Here is a 25200-nt window from a genome sequence, read left to right as displayed (position 1 = left end):
AAAGTGGAATGCGATATACCAATTGAGGGCAGCACACACAAAGTGGAATGCGAAATACCAATTGAGGGCAGCATACACAAAGTAGAATGCAATATACCATTAAGGGCAGCATACACAAAGTGGAATGCAAAATACCATTGAGGGCAGCATACACAAAGTGGAATGCAATATACCAATTGAGGGCAGCACACACAAAGTGGAATGCGAAATACCAATTGAGGGCAGCATACACAAAGTGGAATGCAAAATACCATTGAGGGCAGCATACACAAAGTGGAATGCGATATACCAATTGAGGGCAGCACACACAAAGTGGAATGCGAAATACCAATTGAGGGCAGCATACACAAAGTGGAATGCGAAATACCAATTGAGGGCAGCATACACAAAGTGGAATGCAAAATACCATTGAGGGCAGCATACACAAAGTGGAATGCGAAATACCATTGAGGGCAGCATACACAAAGTAGAATGCAAAATACCATTGAGGGCAGCACACACAAAATGGAATGCGAAATACCATTGAGGGCAGCATACACAAAGTGAAATGCAAAATACCAATTGAGGGCAGCACACACAAAGTGGAATGCAAAATACCAATTGAGGGCAGCATACACATAGTGGAATGCGAAATACCAATTGAGGGCAGCATACACATAGTGGAATGCGAAATACCAATTGAGGGCAGCATACACAAAGTGGAATGCAAAATACCATTGAGGGCAGCATACACAAAGTGGAATGCAAAATACCAATTGAGGGCAGCACACACATAGTGGAATGCGAAATACCATTGAGGGCAGCATACACAAAGTGGAATGCGAAATACCAATTGAGGGCAGCACACACATAGTGGAATGCGAAATACCATTGAGGGCAGCATACACAAAGTGGAATGCAAAATACCATCATGGGCAGCATACACAAAGTGGAATGCAAAATACCAATTGAGGGCAGCATACACATAGTGGAATGCGAAATACCAATTGAGGGCAGCATACACATAGTGGAATGCGAAATACCAATTGAGGGCAGCATACACAAAGTGGAATGCAAAATACCATTGAGGGCAGCATACACAAAGTGGAATGCAAAATACCAATTGAGGGCAGCACACACATAGTGGAATGCGAAATACCATTGAGGGCAGCATACACAAAGTGGAATGCGAAATACCAATTGAGGGCAGCACACACATAGTGGAATGCAAAATACCATTGAGGGCAGCATACACAAAGTGGAATGCAAAATACCATCATGGGCAGCATACACAAAGTGGAATGCAAAATACCATTGAGGGCAGCATACACAAAGTGGAATGCAAAATACCATTAAGGGCAGCATACACAAAGTGGAATGCGAAATACCAATTGAGGGCAGCATACACAAAGTGGAATGCAAAATACCATTGAGGGCAGCATACACAAAGTGGAATGCGATATACCAATTGAGGGCAGCACACACAAAGTGGAATGCGAAATACCAATTGAGGGCAGCATACACAAAGTGGAATGCGATATACCAATTGAGGGCAGCACACACAAAGTGGAATGCAATATACCATTAAGGGCAGCATACACAAAGTAGAATGCAAAATACCATTAAGGGCAGCATACACAAAGTGGAATGCAAAATACCATTGAGGGCAGCATACACAAAGTGAAATGCGATATACCAATTGAGGGCAGCACACACAAAGTGGAATGCGAAATACCAATTGAGGGCAGCATACACAAAGTGGAATGCAATATACCATTAAGGGCAGCATACACAAAGTGGAATGCAAAATACCATTGAGGGCAGCATACACAAAGTGGAATGCGATATACCAATTGAGGGCAGCACACACAAAGTGCAATGCGAAATACCAATTGAGGGCAGCATACACAAAGTGGAATGCGAAATACCAATTGAGGGCAGCATACACAAAGTGGAATGCGAAATACCATTGAGGGCAGCATACACAAAGTGGAATGCGAAATACCATTGAGGGCAGCATACACAAAGTAGAATGCAAAATACCATTGAGGGCAGCATACACATAGTGGAATGCGAAATACCAATTGAGGGCAGCATACACATAGTGGAATGCGAAATACCATCGAGGGCAGCATACACAAAGTGGAATGCAAAATACCATTGAGGGCAGCATACACAACTAGAATGCCAGTAGAGGTACGAGGCAGGACAGAAGGGAAAAACATTTTGTAATTTATTCTTACTAATTAAGCGCCTATTAAAACCAGAAAATTTTAGGACTTATTTTTCAGGTTGACAGGAGCTGTGGCTAATAAAATAAAGAGCAGTAAAAAATGTAATTCCTTCATTTAACATTCACCCACTACCCACTAAATAAAAGTTTGAAGGGTTTGGGATACTTTAAATCCAACCAATGTAACACATTTACTTTAATGCAGCTCATTGTAGAGTAAATGAGATAATTGGTAAATCAAAACACCACAATTATTTGTTAAAAATTTTTCTTTGACAAAGTTTAATATATTAATACGAGGTTATGAGAATATCGTAAATTACGCACAAAGGCAGTATATTGATCGTATTGACTGACATGTAGTGGAGGTTGATGTACTTCTCCATGACCTTTGTGCATCTCATATATTTTTCTCCTGATTGAAGTAATTATTGATTAGTAATTATTTAACGAGAGATGGTTGTGTGAATGTTTGCATTAAATGACCGGCTTCTATTTTCACCACACGCTACAACTGTTCCATGTAAATAAAAGAAAGAATTCAAATGTGATGTAAATAACCTTAAGCAGATTTATCCTTTTACAGAACGGTAAATTCTACTGTTTTCTGTGGTAGATGTATAATATTATTTAGAAAAATATTATACAGTTGTAACATCCAAAATTTTTAGTTGAAAAATATAAGAAAACACAACTACTGTAAAATATGTTAGTTATTAAATACTTTTTTTTTTATAATAATTTCAATATAAATAACTATGTAAATCAAACATTTCAGGAGATTTCCGATAGACTGATGAAATGTGTTGCATGTTAGATATTAACAATGATTTATCGCTATGACAACTGGTCTGATATGTAATGAAAATCCCATTTCAAGTCGGACACATGATGATCATAAAATTTACATTTCTGGTAACTATTAAATGTAGATTTCATCCTTGGCTATTTTCTTTTTGATTAGTGTGTTAGATTTTGCTAATTTCCGTTTCTGCACACGTCCACAGTGTTCTGTTTTCAGTCAGAACAAAAGTATGAATCACGTGCACATGGAACTCACGCAGGAAGAAATCTTCATTGCAAATATCACCTCACATAGATATAAATTATTGCTTATTTTGACCACAGATATACATGTGCATGCTTTACTAATAGAACAAATACGGTAGTGTTAGCCTGGGAATGTCACTTCATAAAACATCTCTCAGAGACCAATCACTATTAGAAAACTTGACCTTAACAATTATAGCTTTCAGCTTTTCATACACATGTCACAATGACCAGATTTCCAGTGTTTTTTCTGACACTTTCTGCCACAGTAGTGCACAGACTGGCATCTGCCGCATTTCAATAACTTGAGACTCTCGCCTTCCATCTTCAGACAATTGGCACAAATCTTTGGATTCTTGTAATGTATCCTGAAAGTTTTCCGCACCTGTAAGACATCAAAAAATATGTTCGTAATTTATTACAGGTAAAAATTCTTTCTTTGTATACATTGCGACATGACTGAGCTTATACTATAACCAGTTGCAAGTCAGAAAAGACTGATTTATTTTTTATTTGGTTACAGCAATGGCTACGAGGAATTCAGAAAAAATGGAACAGCACCCATCTGGCTTTAACTATTTTTTTATTACCAATACCCATCTGGCCAGTAATACAGTAGGTTTTCTTTTGTAGAATCTTCACTACACACAACATTGTATGGTTTTGATTAGTCCAAATATTTCTATGTTGATCTTACGGCTCATGTCCGACAACGTCTCATCGGCTTATTTGGAAAAATTAATTGCACCATCTTTGGTCACGTTGTTACAGCCTTCAAAAGTGCATTGCCTCACCATATAGTGATTATCGACTTACTGACATCTAATTGTGTTCTACTACAATTTTAAAATTCAATAAACATCCTGTGTAGACAATCCTCTCTGCAATGTTTGTACAGCCAAAAAACATGGACTAAGGCGCAAAGGGGGCGTGTCATAATTGACGTCATTATGGGCAAGTTGGGCTTAAAAATAAAATAAATTACTGGGTAAAAAACAGAAAAGCATACTTGTATCAAATAAGTTTGTCGCTGTAGAACATTTTTATTTGCAACATGAATCTAAAAACTACTTTAAACCATTTAATTTTCGCTACTTGCAATTTTTGAGATTTTACTATACTGTAAAAGGGTTAATTATTCACCGGGTTTTAATTTTGCTTATTTCGCTGACAGGAAAATGCCCTAAATTAAAACCCAGTGAATATGTAAAATTGAACATAAAACACATTATCTAAATGATAAAACCATGAATTCAAAACCCACTGAATATGTCTGAAATGCTAAATCAGTGGAATTTAAATCCAGTGAAAATTAGTTATTTTACGGTATTGTAACTTTTCAGTTTGTTAAGTGGCTAAACAAGTTGTTGTAATCTATTGGCCACTGTTCCTACTTTAAACCAATTTCATTGACAGGAATTTTCACTATTTGAGGGTTAATGGCGTTTGTTTGTGAGAACAAAATCCCACAAAAAAACCAGTGAAATGTGCAAAATTTGTCTCTTTTCAAATCAAAGCTGTTTACAGTATATAACCAACCCAGTATCAATTTAAACAACTATTGAATATAATTACATGAAATGTGGTCAACATATCAAAATGGCATGGCATGGTATGGTGTGGATACAGGTACAACTCAAACTCGAGTGGTTTTACTGAGGATACACATATTTTAAACAGTACTGCTAAAGTGCTTTGTTCTACTGTCATGGAAGTCTGACTATCATAGTCATTATCATGACCACCACGGTGATGCATTCCTGTTACGTACCGAGATTTCAATATGGCGCTGCACAGAAAATTACCCCCAAACCCCTGCACTTCATGTTATTTTCCAATATTGCGTCCAATAGAGCACGTGTTTGAGGTTTTGTTCAACAACGATGTTTTCAAGAATGTTGACCCTTGCTTGAGCGCATATAGACATTTTACAAAGACGAACCATTTTCATTTTAAGTTGACCTTTTCAGTGAGGTACTGGCTCACCACATGACTAAGTATGTGAAGTCCATTGTTTATACGGATACTGTCTATCTTTAAACTGTGAGTGTTTTAATGAGTATGTTACACATTATGCAAATGATATGCAAATTTTATGACTGTACAATTTCTGGTGAAAACACTTCATTTCTTACCTTGGGTAAGCAGTGTAATTTAGATGCAACTTCTGTTCTAACTTCACTAGAATGCTCTTCTTTTCTTTTCTTCTCTGCCCTATAATTTCTGAGCCAAACATCTGAAGAATGGAGTTATGACCCAAATTTCTGTAAATTTATCCCTAAAAGACTATGAACGACAGTGTTTATGTATATGTTATGAATTCCTAATTTGGAAAGCGTGTCACATTTACACCATTTTTCAATTTGCATGCGTATCATGTGTAACATTATGTGTTATCTGCAGATGAAGTTTGAACGTGAACGATTCATGCATGGACAGACATACGTTAATCTTCATTCAAATGGTGATTATATACCAAACTATCATTATTAATGATATGGTTTCTATTTGCAATTGGCTGAATTAACTATTAACTTGAAAAAGGATCTTTGTTTATCTTTTTCATTCAATTTACAGTTTTTAGTTAATTATGCTGACCTTACAAAATACTGTAAAATACTTTATTTTCGCTTGAAATTAATTTTCGCTGAAGGAAAGATTCAGTAAAAATAAAACCAAGTGAATATAACTTTTTTGCCTATATTTTACATTCCACTCGTCAAAAATCACTGAAAATAAATTCCATACAAAACACCCAAATGCATTTCAGCGAAGATGAATTCCAGCTAAAATAAATTTTACAGTAAGACATCAGTATAATTATAACAAACAGTATGTGATCTTCAGAATAATTCGCATATGGTGGAATGTGAATTTGTATTAAACCATGCCTATATAACAAATCAAAACCGATCTTACTAGCAGGCAGTTTAGCTACCACGTATATGCACAGCCCTGAAATGGTAAGTCAAGTTGTTGTCAAATCTTAGACAGGAGTTAAAAATGTAGCACTTACCAACTTTTTCTTCCATTTTCAAAGCATCATCTAACTTTTCTTTGACAGACCTCCTGTAACGCGAGTCATTCTTCCAATGTTGTTGACACCTGTCTTCATGTGATTTTAATCTGCGGTCAAATTTTCTCTGTTCCTGCAAGTCCTCTTTGCTCAGTGTAAGATGGGAACCGCAATGAGGTCGGGTAGCCAGTACCCCCGGATTGTTAGTGCGAATGGGGAGATCCAAACAAGTTAGAAATCCAGTGAAATCTCCTGTGAAGGGAGAAAAAAAATTAAAGTCTCCTCACCTTGTTAGTTTCAAATAAAATGGTCTTTTTAAACACAAGTGAGATATAGGGTCAAGCCATTATTCTATCCCTGTCATTAGTAAATTTTTGAAATTTTGAATATGAACTAGTGGAATCACCAACTGTATGTACATAGAAATGTTTGTTATTTCTTCTTTTTTATAATTATGAATCTTATTATCACTTCAACTAAAACAATTGGGAGCCCCGAGTCTGTATGTGTTAATTGATAGGTTCTTCACTTCTCTAATTTGCTTTTGAGAAGTCTGTATGAGGCATATGAAATTGATAACAGATTTTTTGAGATGCAGTGTTTTCATGCACTACTCTGGTAATCCTTTGCGAGGATTTAGGCAACAAAATACATAGGAAATAAGGTTAATCACCAGAGTCCAAACATTGCATTGCTGAAGTACGGTAACTACATGTACAACAAATTGGCATTCAGCCCAATGCACAAAATGTATTCTTGGAATAAAACTCGCTATACAGATTTGGACCAAAATATTTAATTCTTGGAATTAAACACGCTAAACAGATTTGGACCAAAATATTTAATTCTTGGAATTAAACTCGCTAAACAGATTTGGACCAAAATATTTAATTCTTGGAATTAAACACGCTAAACAGATTTGGACCAACTTATGGGATTCTTATAATAAAACGTGCTCTACAGATTTGGAACAAGATTTTGAATTGTTGGGACTAAACCCACTGTAACAAAGTGACAAATCTGTTTGGTAAACATAATATTACAGATATCATAAAATACATTCAATATGCACTGTGTAAAGATTGCATTGTATGCTACAAAACTTGATAGATACCGTAAGTAACATCTACCAACTCATCTTTAAAAGCTTCTTCAACAATCAGCAAAGACTCATGTCCTTTAAACTTCAATTCACACAATAGATGAAAAACCAGGAGAGCATTAAACGCATCATTCTTGGAATTTCTTATTGCAGCACAGTGATAAAAAACAAATAGATTATAAATCTCTTCGTACTGAGGCAGCGGGTTTCCCAATGGTGACACAAACGGGATGACATCTTCACAGATCCTAGATATAAGTAAACCAGTTACGAAATCGGGGAAAGCCAGCATCAGTTCACCCAGCGCATGGATGAGCTTGAGGCCAAACTCAGCATCTACAACCCAGCAACAGAGTAGATTAAAGAACCGTTCTTCCAAGATCTTTTCTGATTCTTTTAGATGATCCACTTGACTGAACCTATCTGCAAGATGTTTTATGTCGTCATTTGAACTGTGATTGAACCACGGCACTAATGCATACATCCCCATATCGGCATACCAAGACTCATGCTTCAATGGGTTGCCATGGTAAATGATGAAATCAATGAGACATTTGTTAAAGAACTCCACCTCAGTGCAGGGCATATGGTTTCTACCAAATTTCCTATGTCTATAGACCTTGGAATAAAGTGAGTGACATTTTTGCATGAACATATCCTTGGTTTGCAAGGTAACAGTGTGTAGAATGAGTAGATTATACTGACTCAAATCTTGAATTGACATCAGCCCAAACCCAGGCATTTTTTGTTTTCTGAGAGTAGCAAAAACCTCTTGGTGGTGTGAAAAATGAGGATCAATCTTCATGTACTTAGTTCCCTTTTGATTCATTTCAGAAAAAACACTTTCAAAGTGTGTCCACCAGTCCATCTTTGTCAGACCATTAGGTCCTGTGAAAAAAAAAGAGGAGGACAATATTTACCATGCACTGGCTGGATATATAAACACACACAATATCTGACAGTTATGATTAGTACATATGCATTAATACATGTATGTAATTTTTAATATATCCATTCAAACAATACTCCTTAATCAGAGCAGATGAAATCTCGTGAAATTAGAGAAAACAAGCCATGCATGGCACAGTCCCCGTTAGTTATCAAATTTGAGATGTATAGTTTTGTTTATAGTAATATAGCTGGAATATAACCATGTCAGGAATATGATTTTTTAACATTAAAATGATTGACATTTGTATCTGGTCGTCAAACAAGTACTTGTCCATATTGAGAGATATTGCTCTGGAACAGCATTCAAAATCAGCCATTTTGAATACATTTATATATATATAACATGATGTATAACGAATATATAAAATTTGAATATAATCAGTCAAAGCATTTAAGAGATATGGCTCTAGAACCCCAATCATTAAAGCAAAATGGCCGTCAGTCAGCCATTTTGAATCCAATCTGAAAAATAAAATGACGTGCATCAGGAACCCGTAATGTCTAATGTATGTACCAAGTTTGAACGTAATCCATCCATAAATGCCAGAAATGCTTGATATATGATGATTTTTTAGCAAAAAAATGACCACCATTTGGCCATTTTGAATAGGATCGTCAAACCAATATATCTGTCTATGACATGATGTATAATGAATATTTAAAATTTGAACATAATCAGTGAAAGCAAGTCAGAGATATGGCACGAGAACCACATTCATTAAAACAAAATGGCTGCCAGTCGGCCATTTTGAATCTTATCTGAAAAACAAACTTATTTGCATCAAGGTCCCATAATGTCTAATGTATATACCAAGTTTGAACAAAATCCATTTGTAAACAGCCGAGAAATGCTTGATTTTTAGGATATTTTAGCACAAAAATGGCCGTCATTCGGCCATCTTGAATCAGACCGTGAAACAAAATGACGCGCATCAAGGTCTTATAATGTCTAATGTATATACCAAATTTGAACAAAATCCATCTGTAAACAGCTGAGAAATGCTTGATTTTGATGATTTTGTGAACAAAAATGGCCGCCATTCGGCCATCTTGAATCAGATCGTGAAACAAATTGACGTGCATATGTATAATATCATGTATGATGTATGTGTGAAGTTTGATTGTGATTGGTCCAGGCATTTCTAAGATACAGGTCCGGACGCACGCACAGACGCACGCACGGACACACGGAGGTCAAAACATAAGTCCCCGTTTTCTGACTGCGTCCGAACGGGGACTAACAAGATCAGTGAAAACAAGTCATGACACGACACACACAAACAGTTTCTATAAGTTTTCAAAGCAAGTTTGAGTATAAGAGTACATGAATGTCCCATGATCCACATGAACAAGATGTGAATCCAATCATTCAAAATAATTGGCAGCCATGTAAAATTTGTAACACATTCGAAATAAAATCCATCCACAAAAACCTGAAATTTTGATCCACAAAACTTGATCTTCTACTACAAGAAGACTAGAATTAGCCATTATATGTATGCCTATATGTGCGACTGCATGTATTGAAAACAAAATGGCTACCATATGATACAGCCATCTTGAAAATGAAATGGACAGCATAATGCATACATGTGATTTATATTAACTGTGCTCTCTGTAATTAGTAAATTGACATTTTTTTTTTTAAACTTATTGAATTTCACAAGATGAATTAGTAAAAAGTACCTCATGATGGGAAATGTTTGCTTTTTGTTGTTTTCTGTTCTAAACTATAACATTTACTAACATAAAAAAAAGGTTCAGAGAGAAACCAGGTTACCTAAGATTTATGATGTAAAGGTTGAACCATATTGGTTGCCATGGCAATTAAATCTGACCAATTGCAATAAAAAAATCTGACTAGCAGAAAATTAAAACAGATTATACTGCTTGTCAAAACTTCGTTACCCACAATTCAACACTTTGAGTATGTGTGCATTTTATTATCCGCCACACTTAATTGCTGGCAAGAAATGACATACAACAATCCCTGCATATTTTGCAAGTTTGGGTGACAAATCACATTGTTTGCAGCAGAATGATGTCACTGAAAGTTGGTGTCTTTCTGTAAGTGAATCCGTGTCGGCCAATAGAGATACAAGGGACATCGCATCTGAAATATTTTTTTTTTTTAATTATTTTATAATTGGTGTTTTTGTGCATTATGTATTTGTAAAAAAAAAAAGAAATCTTGTGACCAGCAATTTTGTTTGAAATTTTCCAGTTGGCCACCGACAATTTGAACTTGGTTACCAATAGGCACTAAAGAAAAAAATAAATTTTGAAGGCAGTGTCTCGAATAGATGAGAGTACGCCAGAGGCCATTAATTCTCTTGCCATCTAAATGCGATAAATATTTTACATCTCATCTTCGACATTCTGTTGGACTGGTAGCCAGAACGTAGTAAATTGTACAGCTCCATCTGCTAAACAAAGTGACATAGGTATCAAAGTTCCAATGTACTAAGTTTAAATAAAATTTGTCAATACACAACTATACTAGAATGACAGAAATGTTGATTTTCATGAATTTTCAGCACCAAAAATGAAATGGCTACCATATGCCCATCTTGAATAGGATTTCAAAATGAATACAGATACATATCTAAGAATGTACAAAGTGTGAAAACTTTAAACAAGTTTGAACATGATTGGCCCAGCAATGTCCGAGATAAGGCATCGGAACATCATTCAAAGGGGCCACCAAACGGCCATTCTGAATCCAATCTGCAATACAAAGTGTCGTTCACCTATAGTTACGAACAGACAACCAGGAAATGGAATTAATTCTCAACCATACACTCTTAATAGCATCACCCGTATGTGATCTTGAACACAGTGCACAGCTATTCTCCACACATTCAACATTGACTTGTACAGAACTCCTTTTAATACACATAAAAATGATCAATTCACTAGTGAAATCACTACAAAAATGTACTGTAACTCAATTCCTGGAATACTAACAGTAAAATAGTAAAGTGCCCCAGTGATGTGAAGAATACGGTGGTCCAAGGTCAGGGACCCGTCAATTTCTCAGTCAGACCTCCGGATTAAAAGCACTAATAGTCCGTCGGACCATTGATTTTATCGATAACAAATAATAGTGGTGTCTGTATATAACAATTTAATCTAAAAACAGTTCTGATATTTGTGTACAGCAGCCATGAGTAACAGTTTGATTTTGGGTTCAGTTTTGTTATTGAACTTCCTGATAAAATTGAGCAAACTATTATGAAGTTAAATGCTCTGAAAACTGTTTCTGGTACGAATATGAAAGATTTTATTGACTGCTATGAACCAAAAACTTTTGGGGATATTGCAATTAAAGGTATTTTATTACCAGCTGAATATAATGCACCGGTTATTTAAAAACTGATTGACAAAACCACTAAATATATAAACAACAGATTTAGTGAACTTAATGAACCACCATTTAAACAGTTGTTGTGCCTGAACTTTCATCAGTGGCCTATGGATAAACAAGAATTGGCTACATATGGCAATGAAGATATTCATGAACTCGTGAACAATACAGTAGTCAAGTCATATTTCAGTGAATCAGAAAGAGAGACAATAAATGATGATCGATTAAACTTGAAGTTTTATTGCAAAACACACAGGTCACAGACACTTTTAGATGTATACTCAATAATCCTACAGAGTGCAAATGATGTTATTAGTGTACCAGTTAAGAAATTATTGTAATATATGTTAACAGTATCACCTAGTACTAGTGCTTGTGAGAGAGGTTTTTCTAAAGTGAATGTTATAAAAACTGAACTCAGAACTAGACTAAATTATGCCAATTTTGGGAATCAATTATTTGTTATGTCTGAAGGACCAGATTTAGCTGATTATAATCCTGACCCAGCAATTGTTGAATGGTTGTTATCTTCGTCAACTTCAAGGCATATATCAGGACATAAGTTACCTCAACCTAAAACTGATGAACATGCTCCATTACCTGAGATTGTATCAGAAAAGTAACTTACTCATGTACATGTATTAAAAAGGAAATACGCTTTTAGAAAATAAAAAATAATGTTAAAACATCAATTCAGGACCAGTGAAACTATTACACGGACTATAGTGACAATTTTCTTATCACTAGTCCTGGACCAGTGGAAAAATCCCATATTCTTCAACCCCTGTCCCCACCAAGTTTCACCAGAACCAACCCCCACCACCGTTGTGCACATCATCATGTTATTTTAGAGGCCTATCATCACCTGCAACAAATAGAACATCTTTTTCTGTACAAACACTACCAGTACCATGACCACAGTTGACATGACATACATCCCTAAAATTGAAATTAGCTAAACATATGACGTCGATATCTTCAGAGTGTAATGACTCGTGCACTTCAATAACGAACTACATATATAGCGAACATTACAGAAAAACTTCTATAGAAAAAAAATGATCCAGATTGTTTTGCTGACCGATCGTAATAATTTACATGCATGATATCGTTTGTCTCGTAGATCACATTACCAATCCTTTCGGGGAATGTGTAAGTGTTAATAAAATTATTATTAATATGTTCTCACCAACTATATGCAATGATGGTCTATTCACGCCACTGTCTTTCTCATGTTCTAGGATGGCATCGCGCCCCTCACCGCCGGCGCCTTTGAGAGCAGCAGCAAAATTAAAATCCCAATTAGCCGCCATCTTCGAAAATCAACTTTAATTTCTTACTGCGATCACGTGACCGGGACAAGAAGGGAACAGGCGATGAGCGCGACGACGGCAATGCATGCTGGAACTAAATCTTGGTCCCCGAAAGTGTAAAAAGGAAGTACTCATGTAAAGTAGTACTTGTTTTTATTGATTACATGTTAATTTCAGAAACGTACATGCTCGTTTTGCATAACCAATAAAAACAAGCGCTACTTCACGCGTGTGTATCCGAGAATGGTATATATAAAGTGCCACCAAAAGGTTTACCCCCCCCCCCCACACCAAATTCCTAAACACGAGTGGTGTATGCGTCACTTGAATCCTGCATAAAATCGTCGCATTATAAAAATCTTTTGGTTGTTGCCATGGCAACGGTGAACCAGGATTATTTTCAGATTTTTCCACATATGATAACTAAAGTGAAGGTGTGACTTGCCTGCCGAGTTTGATCCAAATCGGTTCAGCCCAAAAAAACACAAAAAAGTTAAAAAGCCGTCCCTGGTTGAGGTAAAATTTCTCGGTAGTGAAAAAAAATATCAAAAATTCAAATAGTAACTTTGTTTCCTCACTCAAGCTGAGTAGAATGAGCTATGTCTAAGGCATTTAATCCTAAATTTGTAGGAGGAGAAACATTTGGCTCGGGGCTATTCAAAAATCAGTTTTTTGGTTGTTGCTATGGCAATGGTGGCCCAGAATTTGTTTTCACATTTTACCTACTAACTAAAGTGAAAGAGTGACCTGCCTGCCAAGTTTGGGCGAAATCGGGCAAACCAAAAAAAATTACAGAAGAATTAATACGTGAAGACACTGAAAATCATACACACGCAAACAAAAGTGCCAACAAAACTGATAGCGGTGCGGAACGAACGTCAACAAACGCAGTACCACAAAAACTCCTATTGTGCGCTTAGCACGGGGGGGGGGGGGCAAAGACATAGAAACAGCGTCCGGATTACTTTCGGAAATTCCGTCGCGTTTCGGAAAGTTTTAATTTACAAAACTTTTGAATATTTATTTGTGCTTTTAGGTTAGTGAGGAGGTTATAATAATTTTTCATTTCACTTTAACTCTGTTTTTTACACCCCTCAGACCCCTTTAAAAAGTCACTTCTGGCCATTATAATGGCCACTATTATCTTAATGGCCAGAATATTGACCAGAATTTTTTAAGTGGCCAAAATATTTACCAGTGTTTTTAAAATGGTGGTTTTAATGACCCATGTTTTTTATACTGGTCAGAATAATTACAATTGCTTTTTAAATGATGTGGAGTTGATGACATTTTTTTTGATAGGCAGTATAATGGTCATTTTATTTTTCATTACATACATAACATGACCAGTATTTTTGTTCATGTCACTAATATAATGGCCCAGAAAAAAACCTTCTACCCTATGTGAGTCAATATACGTGTGGGAATTTATTTTTCCAAGTTTTACTGGCGCTTGCAAGTACACTTAAATGAAATTTCGCGAATAATGCCTCGATCCCCAGTGAAATTTTATAGTAAAGCTGATGCCAGTGACTGCTGGTGGACTACATAACCTGCGGAGTATTTACCGGTAGATGCTGTTGAATCATAGGATGATTGCGGTACTGCAACTAGCACATCAAGATATGAATTTGTAATTATTTTACCATTTTACAATGACTTCAATACAATATTAGATACTTTTGTTCCTGTTTATGTAGCAGGATAGTCTTTTGGGGCTTTCGTTTTTTGTTTTTCAAAAATTATATAAATTAAAAAACACTGTGGCATTTGCTATCATACCTATTTTTTGGAAAAAAATAAATGCGCAATTTTTTGTTCAGTCATGGCTCACTGTGTAAAGTACTGTTTCATTATTATTCATAATTGTCAAACAACAAGCTCAAGTAGGTGTTAATGAGGATTAGCTCCTATGTTTGTTAATACAAGAAAAGTATAAACAAAGGTTATTTCCAACTCCTGAAATCTGCAAAAAACATCAACGTAAATTTGTTTCCATTCATGGCAATGTTATCAAATTATTAATATAATTTAACTGACTGCAAAATGTTTTGTTTTTTTTAAATTTTCAAAGATTATGCATATTGTTTGTTTTTTTTCTTCAGACAATACCAACAATAGTGTACTGTACATTGAGAAATCTAATTTAGTAACCATCAATGAACTATATATATTATGCCCATAACATCAAATACCATACAAAATCCTTTTTTCCTGTAAACTAGTATAAGATGATATATGCCCACAGTGTGCAACAGTTCATTTTCTTTGCGCAAAAAAAAACTCCCATACTCAAAATAACTTTTAATTTAGCATGGATTTAAACTAAATTTCAATTAAATCTAATATTCTTTGCCCATTTTTGAGTCCAATTTGATTTGAATGAGTTGTAGAGATCAATAATAATAATAACTAATAATAATAACTTTATTACACTACTAAAAACCTTCAGAGGGTTTTTGTATGGTAAGGAACATAAATACATACAATACATAAGAGATAAAAATAAAATGTTAGTAAAATAAAAGAAAAATATAAATTAATTACTTTCTGTGGTTTTAAAAATTGTGCTCTTTAAGTATTTTGCTAAAGCTATATTATTCTTCATAATCTTTTTAAATATGGAATTCACATCCATTGCGTAAATATTTATTGCACACTCATCAAACAGTTTTTTTTCTTTATTCTATATAGCCAGTACAAAATAGCAGGAATTGTTTTTCATCTCCTAATGCTTTAGTGTTACATTTATTACAGTGTCTATTTTCTAATTCTATTTTGGGCTTTGTTCTTCTACCTAATTCTATTTCTAAGTTGTGGTCACTCAGACGGAATTTTAAAAGCATTTTCCTGAGGCTGAAATTTGAAATGTTTTGCAAATAATTTTCCATATTATAGCTTACTTTGAATAGTTTGTATGTTCTCAGTTTTGTTCCCCTATTTTCATTGGTTTCACTGAAATTTAGTTCTTCTCTCCATCTTTGAATATAAATCTCAGATAGTCTGAGTTTTACTTTTTTTAGTATTTGATTCCAATTTTCCATATTGTGATCATTTTTTATTTTAATTAGATCATGTCCCAGTGTAGCATTAATAGTCCTTACCCAGTTTAAATTATTAATTTTTATCATTTCATCCAGAGCTAATTTTAAAATGTGATTATCTGGCAGACTATATAGTCTATGGCAGTATTTAATTTGAGCCAAATTAATTTTTAATTTTACTGGTAACCTACCAAGTTCTGCTTTCAAACCACTAATTGGCGTCATTTTACTCACTCCTAGGATAAACCTGTAAAAATGACTGCAAACTTGCTCTAAACTGTTACTGTCAGTTGTGATTTCATTGGCCCAGATTTCTGCACCATACATGAGTATATGTGAAATTAATTGGTCGAAAATTTTCAAACTAAGTGCTGGTGAGATTATTTTGTGGTTTAAGTCTGTTTGTCTGATGCTGAAAAGAGCCTTCATTGATTTATTTTTTAACATAGATAAGTTTGTTTTAAATTTCCCATTTGGAGTAAATATTGCCCCTAAATAGAAAAACTCGCTAACAGCTGTTATGTCTTGGTTGTTGATTTTAAAATTCATGTTTTTAATCAGTCTGTTGCTGCAATTAAATACCATGACTTTAGTTTTCTTTACGTTTACTTCTAAATTCCAATTTATACAATAGTCATTTAATTTGTTCAGACAGCTTTGTAGGCCGTCTTCCGTTTCTGAAATAAGTGCAAGGTCATCTGCATATTGGATGCAATTTATAGGTTGCTCGCCCATTAGAACTGGTTTATCAATTTGATCCCCAAATAATTCTGGCAGATCGTTCAGAAAAATGTTAAATAAAGTTGGTGATAAATTGCAGCCTTGCTTAACTCCACAGGTAGACTGAAATCCATCAGTTATACCCTCTGACAATTTAATTTTATATTTAATATCCTTATACATAGATTTTATTATTTCATAAAAGTTCCATGTAATACCAATGTTTTGTAACTTGAGAAAGAGTGCATCCCTCCAGATGCTGTCGAAAGCCTTTCTAAAGTCAACAAAACATGTGTATAACCGTTTTCCAGAACTGCTGCTTTTATTTTTATTATAAATTGTTTTTTTCAACTGCTGTTTGTAACAGGAAAAATGCGTCTGTCGTTCTCCTGTCTTTCCTAAAGCCAAACTGCATGTCGGTAAATAATTTATTTTCTTCCAAGTATGTGGTCAATCTTTGATTCATTATGCCAGTAAATAGTTTTGAGAGACAACTTGTTAATGCAATAGCTCTATAATTACCAAGATTTAATTTGTCGCCTGATTTGTGTAGAGGAACAAGAATCGTAGATTTCCAGGTTGCAGGAAATTTTCCACTATCTAGAATACAGTTGAAAAGTTTCTGTAAACATCTTATCATTAACATATTTTTGGTTTTCAACATTTCATTGGCAATGCTGTCATCAGCAACTGATTTATTGTTTTTTAGTTTGCTAACAGCGCTAAGAATTTCTTTGTATGTGATATTTGAGTTTAGATATTGGTTGGGAATTTGTCGCATTTCTTTTTCTATAAGATTATTTTGTAACTCATGATTTTTAATGTTTGTTTTATTATAGAGTTTTGAAAAATGATCAATCCAATTTTTTCCGGATATTGTTGTGTCTTGATTTTTGGTCTTTTGATTACGTAGGCTTTTCAGCACAGACCAGTACTCATTTTGGTTGGCACTGTCCATATGTTCAAGTTTGGACACCAACATGTTTTTATATTCTCTTTTCTTATATTTTATAAGTTTTGTATAATGCTTTTTAAGAGTATAATATTGGTGTTTGATATACGGGTTGGTTGGTTGTTTTGTTAGCAACTTAGAGGTACTAATTAATTCCCTTTTTACTGTAGAACACGACTTATCAAACCATTGTTGTTGTTTTGGATGTTTATAGTTTTTATTATTTATTGTTCTTTTATTGGTTACTTTTTTAAGGCAATTATCCGCTGCATTAATTAATATTTTGTTGAATTGATCTGTTGGTTCATTGACATCACTGTCTTTGAAATCATTGGCAAGGTAGTTTTTGAACATTGTTTCAAAATTTGAATTTTGTAACATGACTTTGTACTTTTGCTTTGCCTCAACGTCCCAAATGAATTTTTTACAGTGCGGTTTCAATTTATCCACAAGCTTTGTGTTCTTGGTGTGATTGTAATTTACAGTTAGTGAGAAACCAATAGGACAATGATCTGACAAGTAATTAATATCATGAATTTTAAGATAATCAATATGTCTGTGTAAATCCTTTGTGCTAATGCAGTAATCAATTGTACTTGAACCGACCGGATTATGACAGGTAAAGTTTCCATTTACAATCGTTTTCACTAAACATTGGACAATCAGATTGTGGTAAATGTTGATACATCTGAGCAAGTACCTAATGAAATTGCCAGTGATTTTATCACTACTATTCAAAACATCATAACTGTAGCCTAAACATGTTTGATACAATGTATAACTGTCTGTACTCAACTCATTTACATAAAATGTTACGTTTGTGTGTGTCCCAGTAGTGTGTCTAGACACCCAGAGCATATAACGCGGGAAAGTCGGGAGTACATGTAATTTGGTGAAAAAATGCAGTCTCATAATTCGACACACAGTTTAGTGTACGACAGAAAATTGTCAATTTGCACAACAAACTAGGGTGTCAAAAAGTACTGCGAATAATATATGCACTAAACTTATTACTAGCAGTGATGTTTCAGCTGGGAAGCACGGACGAAAACGTGGTAACAGAACATGCTTGACTGGCAATATTTTACAGCATATTGAATTTTATAAACGGCGACAGCCTAGTATTTATCGGCGTGAAATTCGGTCAAAGTTACGCCAAGATAATGTGTGCCACCACGGATCCCCCTAGCAGACGTGGTCCTTAGGCCCACGTCAACATACGCCTCGGACCTACGGCCCTCGATGGATGGCCAGACCAAATACTTGTATTTTTTGCTTCCTACGACCTTGTAATTGCTGCAAAGTCAACGACTGACATTAACGAACAACGAATGCTTGATTTTATCGATAACATTTCTGATTTTAGACCAGAACCGCTGCACTGGTTTGACGAGGCGTCTGTCATTCGTATATATTCTTAGTCTACTGGAAACCGGCGTTACGGGCATGCAGAAATTGGTACACCGGCGACAGAAATACAGCGGTTTGCGTCTAATATTAATTACACAATAAACCTGCTTACAAGTATATTTGGTGTCGAACAATCTGATATCATTGTTGGACCTTCCAATGGTATAGAAATGATGAACTTTTTCTTTGAAGCAGTCAATGTAGAAGACCATGTTGGAAATCGTTGTTTGGCACCGGGATATTGTGTAATCAAGGATAATTGTGGTTTTCATTCCGCCAGGATTGTCGAACCTAATTTGGTACATTTATTACAACAGCAAGGAGTGCACCTAATTTTTCAACCACCATACAGTCCCCAGTATAATCTGTGAACAATGTGTTCGGTCTATAAAATCGTATTTGGGGGGAAACCATGAATTTTCTTATAGATTTACTGAGTTTGCTATAGCAGACGCCATTGGTCACATCACGCCCAGGGCATGTCAAATTTTTGATAGAGAAAGTGTGATTTGCTTTCCGCCAAAAACTGGTCAATACGAACTGAAATGGAAGTCAACTTGTACCAGTATTAAAACAATATATATTCACTTGTATTTCCTTGATGATTTGCAGACGAATAGCCTGCATTCGCCTTAAAAAAGCAATCTGTTCGCATGGATATTCAACAAAATGTTGCTATGACATGCACATAAACTCGTCTTCTTTAACATAGGTAGGAACAATTCTGTCCTCCGTGTAATAAGTAAAATGTAGCTTGAAAAGATATTCCGCCATTGTCCAAAGATCATTGTAAATCAGCAATGCTGGTCAGAATTCACACTGTTCATGCTAAAAAAACGAAATGTCTTGCGCAAACAATAAAAGAGAGAATGGCGCCTTGGACTCAGACAGGTATACATTGTATCAAAAATGTTTAGGCTACAGTTATAATGTTTTGATTAGTAGTGATAAAATCAGTGGCAATTTCATTAGATACTTGCTCTGATGTATCAACATTTACCACAATCTGATTGTCCAATGTTTAGTGAAAACGATTGTAAATCACCTATCTTCCTACCATTGGCTATTAAAAGATTATTTATAGTACAAAGATCGACTAATTGTTTGCCAAACTTATTGTTAGTTTTATCTTGGGTGTGCCTTTTTTTCAAAATTTTCTAAAGTGTATATAATTATTTGGAGTGGGTACATGAATGTTATCTCCAAATGCAATGTAATCAATTAGATTTCCAGTGCGACTATTGAAATCACCTGTTATAATTACCTGGCCCTGATTGGAGAAAACTGTTATTTAATATAAAAGGGAAGTGAACCTAAATGTATGCGCCTAAGGAAGGAATAAACAGAAGACACTTATTAGTAGTATTCACGCAAAGCTCTTTAGCAAAGGCTAAGAGGTCCAATACCTTAGCCTGTGCTAGAAAAAAATTGCATGAACACAGGCTAAAAAATACTAAGTACAGAGTAAATCTGGTCAGTCCAGAGCCTTAGCACAGGCAAAACAAAACATGCATGAGCGCTTAGCTCGGCTAAAAAAACCATTGTATTCAATGTTCATTTAGGAGATTTACTATTATATTCATAACTTTTTATTTCGGTGTGCCATTTCCTGCATGACAATCAACGTTAACACATATAGAGTGATTTACTCCCAGAAAAAAATGAACTGATGATGAGACTCTGCTACTTCCTGTTATTCTGCAATTTGCACTTTCTGAATTTGCTTTGGTATTGTTTTATAGCTGTAGAACTAACCTTCCTAGTTACTCTAACTGAGCAATCATAATTAAAATTCCTGCAGATTTTGCCTATTCTTAATAAGTTTGGGCGTTCCTTACCCCGTGCTAACCATCGTTTCCTTCTGTGCATGAACTCAAACATACGAGATTATCTTAAATCTTAGCCCGTACATTGTGTAGTATGAACACTACTATTGAAGATCCAGGGGGCAAATGGATGAAAATTAAATAAATTATAATGAAGGTGTAATATGCCGTCAGTAAAAGTCCTGGGCGTTTCTGGGTCCCTCAAATTGATCATGGGTACTCTGGATCAACTTGGACAAAAAAATATTTAGTCTATATAACGGGAACAGGGGCTTGCTACCATGGTTATTCCTTTCAAGTAAGCTTAGTTATAATCCTCTACCAAATTAACACCTTATAGAAACTGATAATTAATCTATGTCAACACCACTGTTACATCCTCTCCTGTTTCATAAGCCAAACATGCCAGGGTGTAGCTACACAAAATGAGACAATTTTGTGGTTGGAATATAATCAGAAAAATTTAGAACAGATATAGCATAGTGCACTCATTATACACTGACAAATGGGAATACTAGTAAAAACTGTTTTAGATGTATAAATCTTCTAGGGAGGTTATAACCCACATTGCACATAGGATACTGGATTTTCTTTTGTCTCAGACAGAAGTTGCGTGTCCCTTTTTTCTTCGGCCTATGCTTAAATCATAACCATCTGAATACCATTATATCATTTTTCAAATTAAACTTTTTTTTTATATTTTTAATATCATTTTCTTGATTTTGAAAAAAAATATAGAAACAATATTACACTTACCATAATTACTCTATTAGCAGCACATGCGCTTAGGTAAATTACAGGGATCTTCAATGGTCGAAATAAGTAATATTTTCATGATTTAGTATCCACAAATGTAATTTTAGAGCAAATATGGTATTGTATTGGATCATAATTATAATACAATTATTTATTTTGTGAAAGTACCAGGGGATCCATGAAGTTGTACATTCATGGTGGCATTCCCATTGTGGAGGGACTCTATAATTTTGTATGTACACAGCTTTCTATTTTGAGAGACAAAATCATGCAGCTGCATTGTTACATAACATTCTTTTGTCTCTTGTCTTGTAGGAAGTTAAATCCCCCTATTGTTCTCAGAAATTAGGTTCCTAAGTACTGTCCTAGTCTCTCAAGAGACAAACTGTGTGTATATATGGCACAACCCCATAATATATTCGGTTAGGAAACAATTTGATTTGATTTTATTCTGTTGTCTAGATGCATTTTTCGATATTTATATTTTTTCAATCAGAATGTACCGGGTATCATTTTTTGGAAGTATATCTGAGTTGCATAGGGGAGAAATTAACAAATCACAAGATTTCATTTTATCGACATTGCTATTTGTGAGGACAGAAATATGCCAGCATACACAGACACCACAAATTTTTGTTTCCAAAATTGATTACAAAGTGTATTAATTAAAAACTGGTCATTGTAAGCTAATAGCAAACTGAATTATTTTTTGCAGATAATGACAATTTATAAAAAGGAAAAAACTATATATATGGGACATAAGAAGTTGAAGAACCAGGATTTATGGACGTTAAGGGAAGAAAAAAGTTTAACAGTATTGATGGTTGCAATGGTTTAGCATTTACATGTTTATCAGTTTTACGCTTGCACACAGATTTTGAAAGTTTCAAGTGTGTAGAGTCACTGCACATTGCTTTCCATAATATTGAAAAAATCCTGCAGAGATCAATAATCGGAAAAAATTTGACATTCCTACATCTTGGAGAAAAAATATTTTACACTAGAAAAAGAATAGCACAAAAACAAAGAGGAGAAAAAACATTTTGCACAGCCCCCTCCTTAAGCTAATCTCCTCTCAAGAAAACTTGATAAATATCTGGAGGAGTATGACATTGCAAACCTAAAATACTATTATCCACTAAAACAGTCTCTATGGCTGTGTACTACATCAAAAACAAAACTTTTAATATTGCTTACATATACTTGTTTTGTTTAATGTTTTCATTAATTATTCAATTTCTGTACTTCATGTGTTTGTACACTGAGCTGAATAATTAAGATGATGTTTTGAAGCAATGTTTTAACCCCCTCCCTCCCCCATATGACTTTTTTACTTTGCAAAGCTGTACCTCCCAGATCTTTAGTTGTTTATGCATAGACGGTCTTTGGTTATAAATTATTTACTTTCCAGTCATTTTTTGAAGCGTAGGCCTTTGCCATACTTTCGGCTGTGGTGACTTCCTGTCACTATGCTTTTGTTTCCCTTTGGTTAGCTAAACATAAACGCTTGTTAAAAACCACACTTGGAAGTAAGAGGTTCTAATGGAATAGCAAGCAATCTAATCTATTCCTGAAATTGTTAAATTATATATAGTGTTATCTGAAAATGTAAAAATAAACTTCTAGAAATGTGTTATTCAGTTCAAAAAATAAACTGGCTGCATGCAGAATCTCAGAGAAACAATTGCATGTACATGCAGGAATGGACGGATGTTGCAGCAGCAGAAGTTTGGGCCTGGACATTCCAGTCGCATTTTTAAAATGATTTTAAATAATGTACGTATTCTTAACAAACTGTTACATGAGAAGGGGCAGAGCATGAAATAATATTTTAGTTTTGGAAACTATACAAAGATGTGGGTTCCAGTTCAGTAATTCAATACCTTTGATGAGCCATTATTAATCGCACACTAAAGGTTAGATTTGAATAGATTCCTCGTGAGATTGGTGCATTCTTAATTAAAAAAAAACTTAAAAAGTTTTACTGCTACTAAATTATACATATGTTTGGTATAATTTATTGTAAAACATTAATGTTGTTACGAAAATAGTTTTATACAAAACAGTGAAAATTTGACAAAATCCTTGTATGAGTTGCCAGTGATATGCTAGTTTCCATTGTTATTTAAATGTACTCATCAGGGAGGTAATCCATTACAAAACATCGCTGATCCACAGTAGTCTGGTTTCAGGCTACACCAAGTCACAGTCCTTAGAGGGACTTTGACCAAGTGCAGGCTAAGATTTAAGCTAATCTCAAATGTTTGCATATCAGCTATACGCAATTGTGTTCACTCACAGGAGGGCCCAACAGTTATAGCACAGGCCACAGTTTTGAGGGTCTGTGCACTGGCTAAGAACACCCAAACTTGTTTCCCAAGGGAAGCAGCAATTATGAACAAACAATTAAACAGCAATTGAACAGTGCCATAACTAAGCTGTTAACCAAAATAAACCAAACACAAATTATCGAACCAACCACCATATATTTTTCTCCTTTAATATTTGTTTTTTCATTCCTTTTCCATGTTTTATTGATTTATAATGCTTATTTTTTTAATAATATCACCAGTTTTTTTCAATTATTTTTTTTTAAAACCATTGTGGTGCTTTCGATACGAGTTTGCTGATAGTTGATAGAATGGAATTTTTGTGACGTTGATTGGTACACTCAGAAGCAAAACATCACATGTGCAAATTTACATTACACCCCAAAACAGCATGCGCACGCATGCGAAACACCATATCTTCGACTTCTGGAGAAGTCGTCTACTAGTATCCCACCAGTCATCACTCCGTACACGCTTCCACACTGATTGGGTCGCTGTAGTAGAGCATACAACAACTCCAATTTGGTTCGCTGTCTACGACATGCACTAATAAAACTCTGCATTCTGTAACGCTGTTATATACTGTTTCTGTGCATCCAAATAAATCGGTCCGTCTTTGCTCGCTTTCTAGTGCACGTCACTTCATAAATTTAAACAAAACATGTCAGCAGCAGAAATTTTGCGTCCGTAAACAGCTGCTTAACAAAGTCACCGACTGATGGCGCCCCTTAGCCCGTGCACTGTGTTTGGGTGTATTAGTTTTTTGTCATTATTAAAATGGGAATTTTGTTTATGTTTGAGCTTAACCCCACTCATAAAGACAGGCTCTTTTTTCGGATTAATAACTCGCTGTTTATGTGACTTTTTGGAGTAACTCCCTGTGACTTTTTGGAGTAACCAGCTGTTTATGTGACTTTTTTTGGTGGAAAGCCAGTTGCTGAGTATTTTGGGGGTTGCACACTGTTCAGTAGTGAATGTCTTGCTTGTTTGTTCAAGGTATTATAATGATAGACATTGCCTTTATAAGAACAGGAAGTAGTACAGAGTCTTATTCAGTCAGTCCATTTTTATCTCAAGAATAATGTCACAGAATGTGCTTGTAATGATAGTCAAGTTTAGTATAGTTATGAATAAGAATAGTTATGAATATA

General features: G+C 34.9%; 1 protein-coding gene across 2 annotated transcripts; it reads right to left on the bottom strand.

The window, feature by feature from the left end:
• Positions 1 to 2921: 2921 nt before the first annotated feature.
• On the bottom strand, positions 2922 to 13070 carry LOC102806762 (uncharacterized). 2 transcript variants are annotated; one of them, XM_006812342.3, is made up of 5 exons: positions 12888 to 13070; positions 7393 to 8268; positions 6279 to 6530; positions 5398 to 5498; positions 2922 to 3647 (listed from the first exon to the last, which is right to left on the bottom strand). In XM_006812342.3, exons 1-5 carry the CDS (start codon positions 13009 to 13011, stop codon positions 3465 to 3467), a joined length of 1536 nt encoding a protein of 511 aa, XP_006812405.2. In that variant the 5' UTR covers positions 13012 to 13070; the 3' UTR covers positions 2922 to 3464. The 2 variants fall into 2 exon arrangements, with proteins under 2 accessions (XP_006812405.2, XP_077869760.2); XM_078013634.2 differs by lacking the exon at positions 2922 to 3647 and having other exon boundaries at positions 5480 to 5548.
• Between the last annotated feature and the right edge of the window lie 12130 nt (positions 13071 to 25200).

This window comes from Saccoglossus kowalevskii, chromosome 6 (genome assembly GCF_978046115.1).
Source record: "Saccoglossus kowalevskii chromosome 6, keSacKowa6.1, whole genome shotgun sequence".
NCBI classification, from domain to species: domain Eukaryota; kingdom Metazoa; phylum Hemichordata; class Enteropneusta; family Harrimaniidae; genus Saccoglossus; species Saccoglossus kowalevskii.
The sequence above is the reverse complement of the archived record's forward strand: the minus strand, read 5'-3'. Positions and strand labels throughout refer to the sequence as shown.

Coding starts and splice junctions, on each gene's coding strand:
- LOC102806762 (XM_006812342.3), bottom strand. CDS start 13,011: ATGGCGGCTAATTGGGATTTTAATTTTGCTGCTGCTCTCAAAGGCGCC. Junction 8,269..12,887: donor ACCATCATTGCATATAGTTG/GTGAGAACATAT, acceptor TTTTTTTCACAG/GACCTAATGGTCTGACAAAG. Junction 6,531..7,392: donor GTTGGTAGATGTTACTTACG/GTATCTATCAAG, acceptor CTCCCTTCACAG/GAGATTTCACTGGATTTCTA.